The sequence below is a fragment of the Triticum dicoccoides genome, chromosome 4B (genome assembly GCF_002162155.2).
Source record: "Triticum dicoccoides isolate Atlit2015 ecotype Zavitan chromosome 4B, WEW_v2.0, whole genome shotgun sequence".
NCBI lineage: Eukaryota > Viridiplantae > Streptophyta > Magnoliopsida > Poales > Poaceae > Triticum > Triticum dicoccoides.
The window spans coordinates 678,056,172-678,070,887 of record NC_041387.1 but is presented as its reverse complement, the minus strand read 5'-3'; the positions used below and the strand labels follow the sequence as shown (position 1 = coordinate 678,070,887).

Genomic DNA, 14,716 nt, shown 5'->3' with positions numbered 1-14,716 from the left:
GGGAACGACAACAAGATCACCGCCGTCATCCGACCGATCAATCTAGAGATTCCCCTCGAGGTAGCGCATAGGGGTGTGGAGCTTCTCCACTGTGATGCCTTCAAAAAGGGGACGACACAAAAGAGCGCCGCCATCGCCAGCCTTGGCAAGAGAGCAAGGTTTTCACCCGAATATGCTCGAGGAATCTCCATCCTGCATCGTGTGCACAAAACCGCCACCGATCTCCGCAGCCGTGGAGCGAGCAGGCCACTCCGACCAGATCAGATCTACCGGAGGACAGGCCATGCTTGCAACCAACCCGGCCTCCACGCTGCCGTCACCAGACGGGGAGACCTCACTAGGGGGCATCAGTTGATCGTGGACGCTATACCAACGCCGAGCAGCCGGAAAATGCCCCGCCGGCGTGTTCCCCGGAGCCATTCGGACTTTGCCGAAGGATGCCAAAGGCGGCGGCGAGGGGAAGAAGGTCCGGCGGGAACAGTGGCAAAGGAGAAGGGATCTGGTGGCGGTGTTGTGTGGCGGCGGCGAGGGGAAGAAGGTGCGGCGGGAACGGTGGCAACGGAGAAGGGATCTGGCGGCCGTGTTGTGTGGCGGCGGCGGCGTTACATGAGTCCACAAAAGAAAATTATGCACGTCTGACTGAAAATATATACATGCTCTTCAATTATTGGGAAGTTTTCGAATCATAGGTAGATTAATTACTGACCATGGCCAAATTTATGTGCACTTAGAAGAATTTGTGCCTTTCTTTTGCTAATAATCTATCTCAATTCCAGAAAATTCAAGTTTGAATTTTTGTTATGGTTGCAGGAACATGTTGGGTGTTTCAATTCCTCCCTTTACTTCAACTACCCGAACTACCGGAATTTATTCCCCATCTGGGCTCTAGGAGAATTCCGCTGCCGACTTCTTGGAATGAAGAAGTGAACTACCCACATATCCACATTTGTATGAGAAACGTCTTATAAATTATTATGACGAATAAATTATAGATCTGATATCTTTTGAAAAGACTTCTTCAGTTCAGACGAAGTCATATCTACCTTAATCATATATTTGGAAGAACAACTATTATCTTCAATAGATGTGGAGAGCTCCTTGTATGGCTACTATGTATTTATAAAGAGGGATGTAACTACATGGACCTTGAGTTCATGGTGTTCAGAGTTGGACCATTGTGCCTGTTTGGAAATGACTCGCTTGTGTTCTTTTGTTTGGAATGACTCTCGCATGTTCTTTTGTTTCATATGATGTTCATGTCGACGCATTGACATTCTTGTGATCAGACATAGCATTAACAGGTCGGGACGTTTTAGTGCCGGGATTCTGTTGTTTAGATTATGCTACAGCGATCGACCTATATGGTAAAATGAGGAAAACTCTTACTTCTCTGGCACTTCAGCTCATGCGTTTGCGCAAGTTCATTTCGAATGCAAACACAGTTGTTTATTCATTTGGTACACGCATCATCAAATGGTACTGCACTAGTGCTTGTTTGGTTAATCTTACTCTAGGTGATAACGGGCAAACTTGGTCAATCTGCTCATATTTTTAGATTTATGCCACTTGATCACCTTACTCCCATAAAGTATGTTTAGCCCTGTTATGCATGCCATTTCCTGCTGCCCAGCGAGCTATCCTTCCTAGTATATATATATATTTTTTTAGAAAAGGAGGAAGACCCCCGGCCTCTGCATCTGGACGATGCATACGGCCATTTTATTAATTATTAACACAAGACCTTATAAAGTCATACAACAGTAAGACTAAAGCCACCGTCTAAACAACATCTGTTGCTACTCCTATCCAATTGATGAAGGGGCACTGATAGTCTAGGCCTAATACCAAACAGACCTTGCTGCCAAACCTAACATCTAAGACCTGAGGTCCCAACCAGGACGCCTGCCGGGTATGGGCACCCATCAGTCGGGCGTGCTCCTCAACCAGGACGCCTGCCGGGTATGAGGCCGCCGCAGCCACCTGCCACCAATCCATCTTTAGTGTTGTACTGCTGCATGTACCTTGCCCGGTTTAGCTGCCGTCGACGCCACCACGACGCCAGACAATGCCACCATCCTGCGCCTCGTCCATCATCCAACGCCCACCGACGAGACCCCGTTGCTCCATGCCGCTGAGACCCGCCGTTGTCGACATGTCAGATATCACGCCGCTCCTCCTCTTGTCCCTTCCAGCCAACACTTGCTCCAAAACGATACCCCCAGGAGGGAGAACGACATCGAAACGTCGCCATCGTTCGATCCGATAGATCCAGACCTACGGTTTCCCCCGGAACCTTCCGATCAGGTTGACGTGACCTGCAATGACGATGCCTCGAGAAGGAAACAATGTCCGAGACGCCGCCATCGTCCGCCATGACCGCAGTCAGGTGCGATTTTCACCGGAAGCCACGTCGTCCGATCTCGCGGTTGGCTGGAACCGAGCGGAGTCTCTCCACGAAGACGAACGCCGACGTCAGTAAACCGGCGGAGATCCGACATCTCCTCACCGGTCCCTCCACGTGCCGCCGGTCGGTTGAAGGCCCCAGCCGCACGGCTAGTATATATCTGAAACATAGCATACTTCAGTTAGTTAGGGACCCCCAAAACTACAAGTTAAACTGTTTCTGATTGCACTGGTGTATATTTTCCCGGCATTAGCTTGATTTCTTCTTGTGACAGCGGTCGAGGGGAGTTTGTTCAATAAAATATATGGTTTTTCCTTCTTCCTTTTCTTCGAATGCAGTTGGACTGATTTCATGCTGGAGATTTCAATTGCGATATTTGTGGCTGTTGCGGGCTTGTGGATTCTTATCTAATGACCCAGGACGGAATCCTGGACGTGAGGAGTAAAAATTCCGTTTTTTTTCTTATTGGATTTGTTTCGGACATTTATCTATGAGAAAATCCGGGGGTCAGAATTTTTTCCAATTCGAAAGTCCCAAATGATCCAAGGGAGCGGAAAGAGAGGGATTCGAACCCTCGGTATAAAAAAACTAAACCAATGACTATTCATGATTCCATCGCGTGTCGTATCATTTTATTCTCTATAATTACTTTTCTGGTGGTTTGCTTTCAACATTACTCGATTTGTGCTTAACTCATGTCACAGGGCTAGCTGGACTAGTGACAGTGATAAGTTTGAGTGGGACAGTGATGGTGAGGCTGAGCTCGCTGGGCAGCAGGAAAAGACATGAGGAACTTGGATGCTCCTAGCCCATCCATGCTCATAAGTCAGATATAAATTTTCGCATTGCAGCGCAAAAGAGCTGCCCATGATCTGTAATAAATAGGGGAAAGTACATTTTTTTGTCCCTTATATTAAGTATTTCGAAAGTACAAAAATGATCCCTCAGCTCCAAAATCAGCAAATCTTAGTTCCTCAAATTTGCAAAAACGGGTAAGTTTAGTGCTTTGTACCGCTTAGGGTGGTTTGGTGCTGACGTGGACACAGTTTTAACTAAGTTTGACCGCCATGTCACACAGATTTAACCGCCACATCAATATCCACAAACTCGCCATGGCCACCGGTCATCGAGCCACCGCTGCTCCTGTAGGAACGGGTGTCGGCCAAAGGGCGTTGTGCAGCAGCAGCAGCACCTCCCCGGCCGGCAGCTCGTCAGGAGGCGCCGGCCAAAGGGCTCAGGCGTGCTGCAATGAGATTGACTATTACGTACCGAAGCTGACTTTGGGTTCCACCGGAAGATAGCACACACTGCTGGGTCGATTCACAAGAGACTAGCTAGCTACGTACTAGATGACTTCCGCTGGATTGGAAAACGAACACAAGCAACACACTTAAGCGACCGGCCAGCATAGCGGAGTAGGTAGCGGATGATGGGATTGTTGTAGTCGTCGTCGTTGTCCGGCGCCCTTGACTCTCGCCCAGAGAGGAGCTCGTGCCTCAGCCGCGTACACCCGGAGCTCGAGATGCCGCGTACACCAGCAGCAGCCGGTAGGGCCGTGCACGAGGTCGTCCATGGACTCCTCCACTCACCTCAGGACGCACCGGTGACCCTTGAGTGGTGACGGCCATAACCTGCAGTCCTTGGGTCCGTAGCCGCTGCTGCCGGGATGGTCACCGCTGTGGCGTGTTACTTGAACTCAAGATGTCGCCGGTAGCAAAAGGACCAATGCCAGCTCGCCAAGTCCATGGAGCGCCTTCCTGGTGTGCCACTGCCACCAACCAAGGTCGATTTTGCCCGCAACTTCCATGAGGACATGAAGCTAGGTGGAGGCGGTTTTGGCACTGTGTACAGATGGACATTTCCAAGATGGAGCGACCGATGGACATGGCCATTAAGAGGTTTACACGCGATGTGCAGAACCGCCGCTACGACAACTTCCTCGACGACGTCAGCACCATCAACCGGTTGCGCCACAAGAACATCGTCCCCCTCATCGCTGAGCATCATCCAAATAGTACATTTAATCTAAGTTGGGCTGCGAATTTAGCTCATTGCTACTCTCGGTATTGGAATGGTCTTTGTTTCGTTTATTATGCTCTGTTTTGATTTGGATTTAAAATTTTCCATTAGTCGTTGGATGCATATTGTTATTATGCTTTGCTACCTTCATTTTAGTTCGCTATAACGGAGCATAATAACTTTATGCTATTGCTTTATTTTATAAAGTCAGGCATTTATGCCTTTCCTAAAAAAAAGTTGTACATAGCCTAAATATTTCCAGATAATTTTCTGTGGGTCCAATATGGTGTCATGTATTGCATTGGAGGTCATATATGATCCTTTATTGCGCGTAGGGTCCTATCTGGAGTTGAGGGTAGCTAATCATGGTTAGAGGTCAAAAGCGGCTGGCTTAGTAACTGGGATCCATGGCTTACATATCTATTCTAAATTTCTAGCTATGCATTTGTAGAAATACATAAACACATATTTTCATAACTCTGACCGTAAACAAATTTCAGGGTGGTCATACAATAAAGGAGTGCCCCTGTTCATGTTCGAGTTCATGACAAACGGTAGCCTAGACCAACATCTTTTCCATAGAGGCGGCAATGTCCAACCCGCTACGAGATCATCAAGGGTATAATAACCGGCCTGCATAATGTCCACCATGAGTACGAGCCCATGATGCTCCACCGCGACATCAAGGCGAGCACATGCTGCACTCAAGCTTTCAGGCCCGTCTTGGTCACTTCGGCCTGGCCTGCACCGTCATCGTCATCGTCGACAGGAACTTCGTCACCGGTGCATGTGGCACCTGGGGCTACATCGCACCTGAGTATCAGGTTTGTCGCAAGGCGACATGGCAAACAGACATCTACGCACTTGGGGTGCTCATCCTCGAGGACATCACCGGGCTGCGGGCATGCATTGGCATATCACCAGGTGGTGGATGATGATGACATGCATATCACCCATAGAGTGTGGCATCTTCACCGTGAGAGGAGGCTACTGGAGTGCGTGGATGCCATGTTGACTGCTAGTTCTACTCCAAATGACCATGAGCAGCTACATATACTACTGGTGATACGGAACGCCTGCTCCTCCTGGGTCTGGCCTGCACCCTGCAGCAACCCGAATCCATCGGGCCGACCAACCATGCCCGTTGTGGTACGTGTCATCGCCAAGTCGGCACTACCACCACAGATGCCTCCCGAGAAGCCAAGATTTGTGTGGCCACTGTGGGAAGAGTGTGGCAAGCGCTATCGAAGGACATGCCTCATTTTGGAACGGAAATGAATCAACATTCCGGCAAAACATAGGCCATTCAGAATCATTCCTTGCAAACAACAAAAAGGTCACTTGGGCACAATCAAACCACTTCAATGTTGCATATACAGGACGACTTAAGAACCTGTACATGAGCAACTACAACAGTAGATATATATGAGCAAACACGAGGAATTTGCATATAACAAGACCACTTCAAATTTGCATCTCCCTAGTGTTTGACACTTCAAGAAAATCTACACAAATCTCATGCTCTCTCAAACTCAATTCAAAAACCAAAAATATAGATGGATGAACCCTAGAAACCTAGAACCTTTACATATTTCTGTCCTAAATTGTTGTCCTAATAAAAATTATGAACCCTAGAACTCAATTTCTATCCTAAATTTCAAATTATGAACCCTAGAACTCAATTCAAATTATGTCCTAAATTTCTGTCCTAATAAAAGATCAGTTAAAATGAAGAACCTATTGGACTTGGAGCACCAATAGAAATTTATATTTTTATATTAATTTTTTTCTCTAAACTAAACCCTACTGCTCTAATTAACATCTAGTTAAACTCTACTGCCCTAACATTTCTAGTTAAACACTACTGCCCTAACCCTACAGCCCTAGTTACTTAATCATCTACAAGTACTGGCTAATTTGATGAACCCTAACTAACTAGATGAACCCTAGCTACTTAAACATCTACAACTACTTAAGCACCCATTGATGAACCCTAGAAATTATACAACTACTTAAGCATACATTGGGTGCAGAGCAACTATACAAGTACTTAAGCAACTATACAACCCTAAAATATATTTAGTTAACTAATTAAGCATATACAAATTTGTCATAAAGAATATATTTAGTTAACTACTTAAGCATATACAAATTTGTCCTAAAAATTATATTTAGTTAACTACATTGGGTGCACAACAACTATACAACTACTTAAGCATCTATAAATACTAGCTAATTTGATGTACCCTAACCAATTACATGAAACCCTAGCTAATTTGATGAACCCTAGGAACCCTAGCTAGGCGGAGGTAGGGGAGGAGGAGGAGGGGGAGGTGTAGGCGTGCTTCACTCTGTGTGTTCGGTTTATTCGGTTTACATGGTTCGGTTTGTATGATTTTTTGGTTTGTACAGTATTAATACTTTGGTAAATATGGTATGAATTTAAAATACAGTTCGGTTTCGGTATATACCAAATTATTTCGGCATGGTTTCGGTATATACCATAATAACCAAAGTTGATGCAAATTTGAAAATGGCGTAATAATAATATACAAATGTATGACTCAAAACACATACTATTTTACACAAATAGTATATAACTATATATATATAAGTTTATATGCATGCATGGATTCATCCCTTGATGGTTATGGACGTGCTTAGCATTTTTTAAATAGAAAAATAACTATGTTACAGGAAAAAAGTACGTGTTTAGTAGTGAATTTGACTCATGTACAAGAAAAATGACAACTCATATAGTTGTTGCCTCAAGAAAAATAAATTTATTTTTTACTTCGGTTTATTGGATTAACCATACGGTTTTTTGGTATATATCATAAAAACCAAAGTTCAAAAAGGTATGAAAAGTTCATACCATACCGAAACCAGAAACCATAAAAACCATAAAATTGGTTCGTTTCGGTTCGGTTTCTAACCATAAAAAATGTTAGAATGTAGAATGGATGTATAGTTATAAGTTTATAACCTTGTTCTCTCTTCAGTATGTAGCCCCTCCCTCTTTGTGTGTTGTCCTCTGACCCTTTCCCTCCGGTGAGCGGGCAACACCTACATACATCATAGAGAAGATCAGAAGAAAGATTGCAAGATGTTAGCAGGAGAAGTTCACCAGTAATACTAGTCTACTTCACTTACAGTCAACTACTCAAGCAGGTACAGTAGCAATACATTACGGGCCGGCAGAGTACAGAGCAGAGCAGCAGAGCATGCCCAACTTTGAGCATGCCAGAGAAGAAGAGAAGAAGAGGCGGGGCTCACCTGCCTGAAGAGAAGAAGAGCTCGGGGCGGACGAGGTCGTAGAACAGCAGTCATCGGTGCGGGGAAGAGCCCGAGAGGAAGATTCGGTCGCACGGGGAGGAGGAGAGGAAGATCCGGCGGCACGGGGAGGGGGGACATGCAGCTGCCGGCGGCGTGAGATCCAGACATCCAGTGTCCGGTGGCGCGAGGATGGAGAAGAGACGAGACCTAACCCTAGCACGGGCTCGGTCTGGGTGTTTCTGCCTTCCACGGGCACGGGCTCGAGGTGTTTGACCTTACTAGTAAGTGTGCACGTGCAACGCACGTCTGAACAAACATGAAATTCAAGTAAATCTCAAAACATTGTATAGTGAAAATGTAATCCAACGTCTGATAAAGATTTCAGAATGTCTAATTTTCTTGGGTGAATTTTGGAAGGAACATATAAATACTGTACAAGACTCCAAGTGAACATGGTGGAGATGCAAACTTGGAGCAAAGATAAAAAAACAAATTAGTCTTGGAAATCTTGGATTCAGGCTGCTTGTCATCTTCGTAAGTTGAAGGCCTGATGAAGGCCCCCACTCACTTTCTTCCAACTTCTCCTAAAGTGGAACTACGGTTGAGGGAGATGCCTGTTAGATACTTAGTTCTGGCAAGATTAAACATGAGCTAAAGATGTCACCGTGCTATCAAAATCTTAACAGTGGATAAAGTCTACTCTAGAATGGGAAACTGTACAATAGGGAATTGGACCTGAGCAGATCAGTGGCTATAATAGTTATTGTTTCGCAAAGCTAACCAGCAAATAGAAAAAGTATCCATTTAGAACAGCATGCCACATTGAAATAAACACTTCCACAGTACCAAGCAATTTAAAAATTGTAGGAAGATAATCTACATATATAAACGTAACTCTTTGATGACAGAAAATAAAAAACAAAAAAAGATAACAACTGAATAGTAGAGTTGGCTGTCAGGACGTGGAGGGCATAGAGTTGGCTGTCCGGCGGGAGGAGTATTGTTGCCTCTAACACTCTTTCGGGAGAGTAAATTGCTCAAAGCCACCACATTTGTGGCTAGAGTACTCCAAAACCACCGCTTTTGTCAAATATCACAAAAAACCACCGACTCTGCGGCAAGTGAGTAACAAATCGCACTAATTTGAAACTGAGACGCGTCTAACAGCGGAACTGACGTGTTGGCCCCACATGTCAGGCTAATTTGGCATGCCTAGATGGATAATATGTTGACGTGGCAAAGGGCCCACATGTCAGCCCCACACCTCCGTCTTCCTCCTCACATCTCTCTTCCCTCTCTCCCTCTTCCTATCCGCCGGCGGCTTGAGCTCGATGTTGCTGCAGGACGGCGGAGCTAGGGGGCGCTCCTCGACGACTGGCGGCGGCGGACGCGGCCGTACCCAACTGCGAGATGCTGGCGAGCGGCTCGGGCGGAGCATCTCCTCGCGCAGGATGATGTCGCGCAGGACGGCTCCTCGAGCGGCGGTGACTTGGACTCCGACGATGTGGGGAACAGCCGGATCCCGAGAGTAGGGAGGCGGGGGAGGTCAATGGCGAGGCGGGAGCCTGCCGCCAGAGTCGCCCGCAGCATGGCCGTACGCGGACGAATCGATCTGCCCTGGCCAGCAGCAGGTCGACGCCGCGGCTCCCGATTCGTTCGATCCGCTTGCTTCTGCGTCCGTTTTCTGCCTGCAACAATCGATCCGCCACCACGTGACGCTGCAGGGAGGCGGTGCACGGCACTGCCGGAGGAGGGCACGAGCTGCCGTGCCCGGCTTCGACCAGCGGGTCTTGGTGGGCGGCCATGGCGTGGGCGAGTGGCGGCGTCGAGGCTCACCGCGCACAGAGGAGGGGCGGAGCTCATCGGGGTGCAGACGGAGGGGCAGCATCGCCGGAGAAGAGCTGGACCGACGGAGTATGTGTTGTGCGTGCACACGAAGTACTCGACGAAATGCCAGAGCCTAGTCACCTCTCTACTGTTTATTCTTTGCCAAGTCAGCCTGACATGTGGGCCAGGCATGTCAGTTTTTCACTTAATCACGGCTCACAGCACGTTTAGTGCTTTTTGTTACTCACTTGCCGAGGAAGTGGTGGTTCTTTGAAATTTTCGACAAAAGTGGTGGTTTTGCAGTATTCGTGCCACAAATGTGGTGGCTTTCAGCAATTTACTCCTTTCGGGACAAGGATACATGACTTAGTATATTAAATAAACACCTATGTCATGAAAGTACAATCTACCCATGGAAGTATGTGAGCGCCTCTACACAGGAACCACACTCTTGTGCCTCAGACATGATCTGATGAAACGAAGCAAAGATTTAAAGTTGTCAGTTCATAGCAAATCCTATAAAAACGAAATTATTTGAGAGAAACTATTCAACAATGAGCATGATGCTGCTTATTACAGGTAAAGTAACTAAATCGAATCCATGTAAATTCAAGAAGATAGATGTTGCGAAGCTCTATAGAAGGCGCTTGGAAAGGAATCAATTGCAGTAGTAGTTGCATAAGGAATGTTGCACTGACCATCTCTCGAAGTTTCCTGCTTATTCAGTATTCACACTGACGAAATTCAAATAAACACTATCAAAAACAATTCTAACAGTCTCCTCTGTTGTAGAGGATTTTCCATATGTAATACTTTCCTGAATGTTGAATCTCAGCGATATTGGTTCCTCGTTTAGTAGGCCAGTCTAATTAATTACTCCCTACGTTCCAAAATAGATGACTCAACTTTGTACTAACTTTATACTATAAAGTTAGTATAAAGTTGAGTCATCTATTTTGAACGGAGGGAGTACGTGTTTGTCAAGTCTCGATCCAAGAGACTTGCAAACCTATGGTTCAGCAATGGCTGTAATTTACTTTTTACTGAAAGATTTGTTATCTAGTGATCTCTCTCTACCTTGTGGCTGAGATGAACATATTATGGAAAGCAAAATCAACTCAAATTTTTTAGTCTGCATTGGACACTACCAACCAATTTCCAGCAAGGATAGTTAGAATTGTTTTTCATATCCACTAATATAGAACGATGACTCTGAACTGAGGAGGCAGAGGGGGATTTGCATTACCAGATTTTACCAATGAAATTGAGATGTACCTTTTCTTTCGCGATCATTACAAAGAATATCATGTATGAATAATGCAACAGAATATAAATATTACAGCGGATGAAAATAATGAAACCAAGAACAGAACATGAATACCTGACACCTATAGTGGTATTCCTTTGGAAGCTCTTCAGCAGCCAAGAATGCATCAAGCATGCCAAAGTACACCTGTACATACAGAATACAGAAATGGAGAAATAAATATTATAGTAGTTCAGTAAGAATCGTGTACGTGCTTACAAAATTTAGACAATCAGCTCACAAGTAAAAATCCGTATATTGTGGATATTGTAAGCTACGCCAATAGTTTTGTTACCTCTACAGCATGTAGCCCACACTTCAAGGAACAACTAACCACAGAAGAACATCAGGATGTCCATACTATTCTGAGACTACCATGGTAACATTAAAGCATTGGACAAAATAGTTTCACAGGAGCAAACTGATCGGAAGCTAGATCTCAAACAAGTCAAAATGAAACTGGCACCTCTCGATTGGCATCTCATATAATAACAACGATTTACAATGCTTCCTCTTCTTTTTCCAGATACCAATACCTCTGAAGTTTGTCTATTACACTCAGTCAATCAACATGACTCGAGCCAAATATCCGACTGTGTACTCCCCAAATACTAAAGCAGTCTTCACTTTGCATCTTAGGAGAGTTTAAATAACAAGACCACAAGTAAAGTCACCCTCGAGTGTCAGGAATCAGAGCTGTATTGTCCGTGGAGAATAATCATACAATATAACTGCACAGATAAATTATTTGTTTTTGAGTACTCTAGAATTGAGGTATAGGCTTTCAGTATCAAAGTAATGAGAAATGTGTCTGTTTCATACTTTATGAAAAATCACTTATGAGCTAGTGGAATGCCCTGTATATGAAGAGCAAAATAGAATGAGTAATAGTTCTCACTATGATATGAAAACAAGTCATGGGACTCAAGATGGAGATAGGACAAGTGTAGTGACTGCAAGTGTATGCCTGGGGTTGACAATTGTCAGAACCATCTTTGACAGCCAGTAGCCAGATATATATTATCAGAAAAAAGAAAATTATTATTTTACTTGCTAACACCTGAAAGCAAACTGAATGCATGAAGTGACCACAAGGAAGAGCAACTTGATGTGAATAGGAAGTCACCGCAAATTGGACAGTTTGCCTCTAGCCCCTTCTCCTGACATTTGTGTTCTGATAGTCTCATTCCAAGGCAGCAATTGCACTTCATGCAATGGAAGAAATCAAGCCTAGGGAGGTGTGGCGGTGTGAAGCTGCTGCTTCGTGAGCCACTGCAAAATAATTTAGAAATGTCGACGGTACAAAATAAGGTACAGGTATACACATAAAGCACATCATTTGGGGTAAAAATTGTCAGAGTAGCGTAGGATATAACAACTGTAGACACACAAATGGTTATGCAGAAGCAGCTTAAGATATAACAGTTAGAGGGGGGTATTAACAAGTTTTGTTAATTCAGAGAGCTTCAATGTGCAGTGGGAAAGTGGGAAAGTGAGATCACAAATCCAACTTGGGGCATTTGACACACATATTGCAGGGACGTACAACATCTAATTTGAAGACAAAATGCCATGAACCTGTTTCGTCGCGGACGACACTCACACGCCTAAGTTATTCCATTTCTGAATATAAGGGATAAGCTATTCCGTTTCTGAATATAAGGGAGATAGGCATCATCAACCAGGCCGGCTAGCACGAGGCGCTGTGTTGGACAATTCTATAATAATTAATAAACAATAATCTGTTGGCGCCGCCTCTCGCAGCGCCGCCTCTTCTTCTTCTACCCCGAGCTGCCTCACACAACTCTCTACTTCTCTCATGAACACACACACATCCACATGGTGAAAACCTCTGCACACACACACACACACACGCATACACCAAGGAGAAGCACAAGAGCTTTGCCGAGGCACTCTCTCCTTGATGAATACATTGGCTACATCTTTGGTGCTCAGCCCTCACGGCCTCAACTCAAACAACAAGCTTTACATCTCTTATATAGAGACTCACGCGCACACACAGCCACAGCCACACCGGCCACTAACCCACGCACGCACCACTAACTAATCCCTAGCTACATGCACTACATGCACGCCCACGTCCAGACTACACGGCCAAGCCGTTCAACTAACCGACTGCATGCAACCTGACCAATTCTCCTGGCTCCAACTTGATCTATCCAGCCAGCCGGTTTGGCTTCATCCTGCACGCGTCTCGCCGCTTCCCACGGCTATACCACCCCGGCATCAAGCCTTGCGCCGTATCACACGGCACCGCGCCTTCACGCCGTCATCGGCAGCCCGGCATCTCGCAGTCTCCGCATGCGTCCGCTGAAACTTCACCGGACTAGCTACTCTCTAACCTATGCAACATGCATAACAAAAGCAAACTAAATATGCAGATACATGAATCAAGATTAAACCTAACATAATCAAGGCCCTGATAAAGCTTCAACCTGCAACCTGAACGTCCACAGAGGAGTGGAGTCTGCTTATGATTTTCACTCGCATGAATACAATACTAAATCAATAGCATTTCTGTGCAGTCCATCCAAACAACATGACCTCGAACAACCGTGCATTTCTGGATCATGTCCAAGTGGTGAATCGGAAAAAAAAATCTGAATCAGCCTAGAACAACAAGGAACCACCCCTGCAAAATGGAATTGTATGCAGAGACAAGAACCCTAGAACTTGACATGGCCAGAATATGATTAACCGCGGCACGATAACCGTCGCACACTGGCTCGCGCATGACAGAGAGCAGAGCAAAGGGGCTTACCTAGGTCGGAGTGGAAGAAGCGCCTGGCCACCGGATGCGCAGGGGATACATGGAGGGAGCGCGGGAGACCTGAGGTGGAGCGACCGCCATGGTTGCTGCGCTCATCCTAGTGAAAGAAGGGTAGGGAAGGCACTGATCGGGTGGAATCACCGCGGAACCTGAGGTGAAGCGGCCGCGAACGCCACGGATCCGCCGCCATGGTTGTTGCGCCCAGCGGAAGTAGGGTCGGGGAGGCACATAATTTGTTTCGGAATGGCGGAGAGGCACCGATTCCGGCGGGATCGATCCACAAATCAGGGCGTTGCGGGCGGCCCATAGGGATCACACAACGCGAACGCTGGCAGACCATCACGGCGTCTGTCGGCAGAACATTTGATCTCAGCCGTTGATCGGGTTAGCAGACCATTAACGTAATATGGGCGGTAGGATGTGTTTAAGTCAATCTAATCCAAGGGTTCTAGTTACCCCGTGTACAGTTTGTTGTGTGGCTTTAGGGGGTTTATGTTTGCTCTTTTAATAGTAGTATAGATATAGATATAGATATAGATATAGAAGTATAGATTCACAATGGATACCCATGGCCGTTCCGCGTGCGTGGACACTGTTATGCGCCGTTCCGTGCACCTAAGAGCATCTCCAGCCGCGCCCCCAGAACGGCCTCCTCAGGCGATTTTTTTTTGCCGGCGCCGAAAAAACGGTCCAGTCGCACCCCGGAGCCCGTTTATCGCCAGCTTGGGCCGAAATCAGCGCCGGCGGACTCAGGCCGAACCCGATGCGCCGGGGGGCGCTCGGGGGCGCGGGGCGAGCGTTTTGGCGCGAAACAGCCGCGGACCCGCCGAGTCAGCGAGACGGCCGCTTCGTCGACCTCATCGCCTCGTTTCCCGCGGGAATCAATGCAAAGGCTGCCGCGCTGCTGCGTCGGTCAGCCTCCATTGATGCCTCACGGGTGGCGCAGTGAAGGCGCCGCCGACGCGCATCCGCTTGCATGCGCCACACGTCCGCCCGCATGCCGCCCCGCCCGCCACCCGCTTCGTCTATAAAAAGGCGCCCTCCCCGCCGGTGAGCGCCACAACCTCTCCTCTCCCTCCCGCGAAAGCTTTCT

At 46.5% G+C, this 14,716-nt stretch overlaps 1 protein-coding gene, 1 long non-coding RNA gene and 1 pseudogene across 3 annotated transcripts in view; 2 read left to right on the top strand and 1 right to left on the bottom strand.

The window, feature by feature from the left end:
- LOC119293087 (achilleol B synthase-like) overlaps nucleotides 1–927 on the top strand; it is a 15,588-nt gene extending 14,661 nt beyond the window's left edge. The window contains exon 18 of the mRNA XM_037571672.1: nucleotides 811–927. Coding sequence (XP_037427569.1) covers nucleotides 811–927 — 117 coding nt within the window. The remainder of the gene's footprint in view (nucleotides 1–810) is intronic.
- Nucleotides 928–4,282: 3,355 nt separating this feature from the next.
- LOC119293086 lies at nucleotides 4,283–5,701 on the top strand (annotated as a pseudogene).
- Nucleotides 5,702–9,572: 3,871 nt separating this feature from the next.
- On the bottom strand, nucleotides 9,573–13,860 carry LOC119292324. Of its 2 annotated transcripts, XR_005142937.1 has the most exons (4): nucleotides 13,615–13,860; nucleotides 11,959–12,104; nucleotides 10,908–10,979; nucleotides 9,573–9,995 (listed from the first exon to the last, which is right to left on the bottom strand). It is a non-coding gene; the product is annotated as an uncharacterized LOC119292324 (long non-coding RNA). The 2 variants fall into 2 exon arrangements; XR_005142936.1 differs by having other exon boundaries at nucleotides 10,908–12,104.
- Nucleotides 13,861–14,716: the final 856 nt, after the last annotated feature.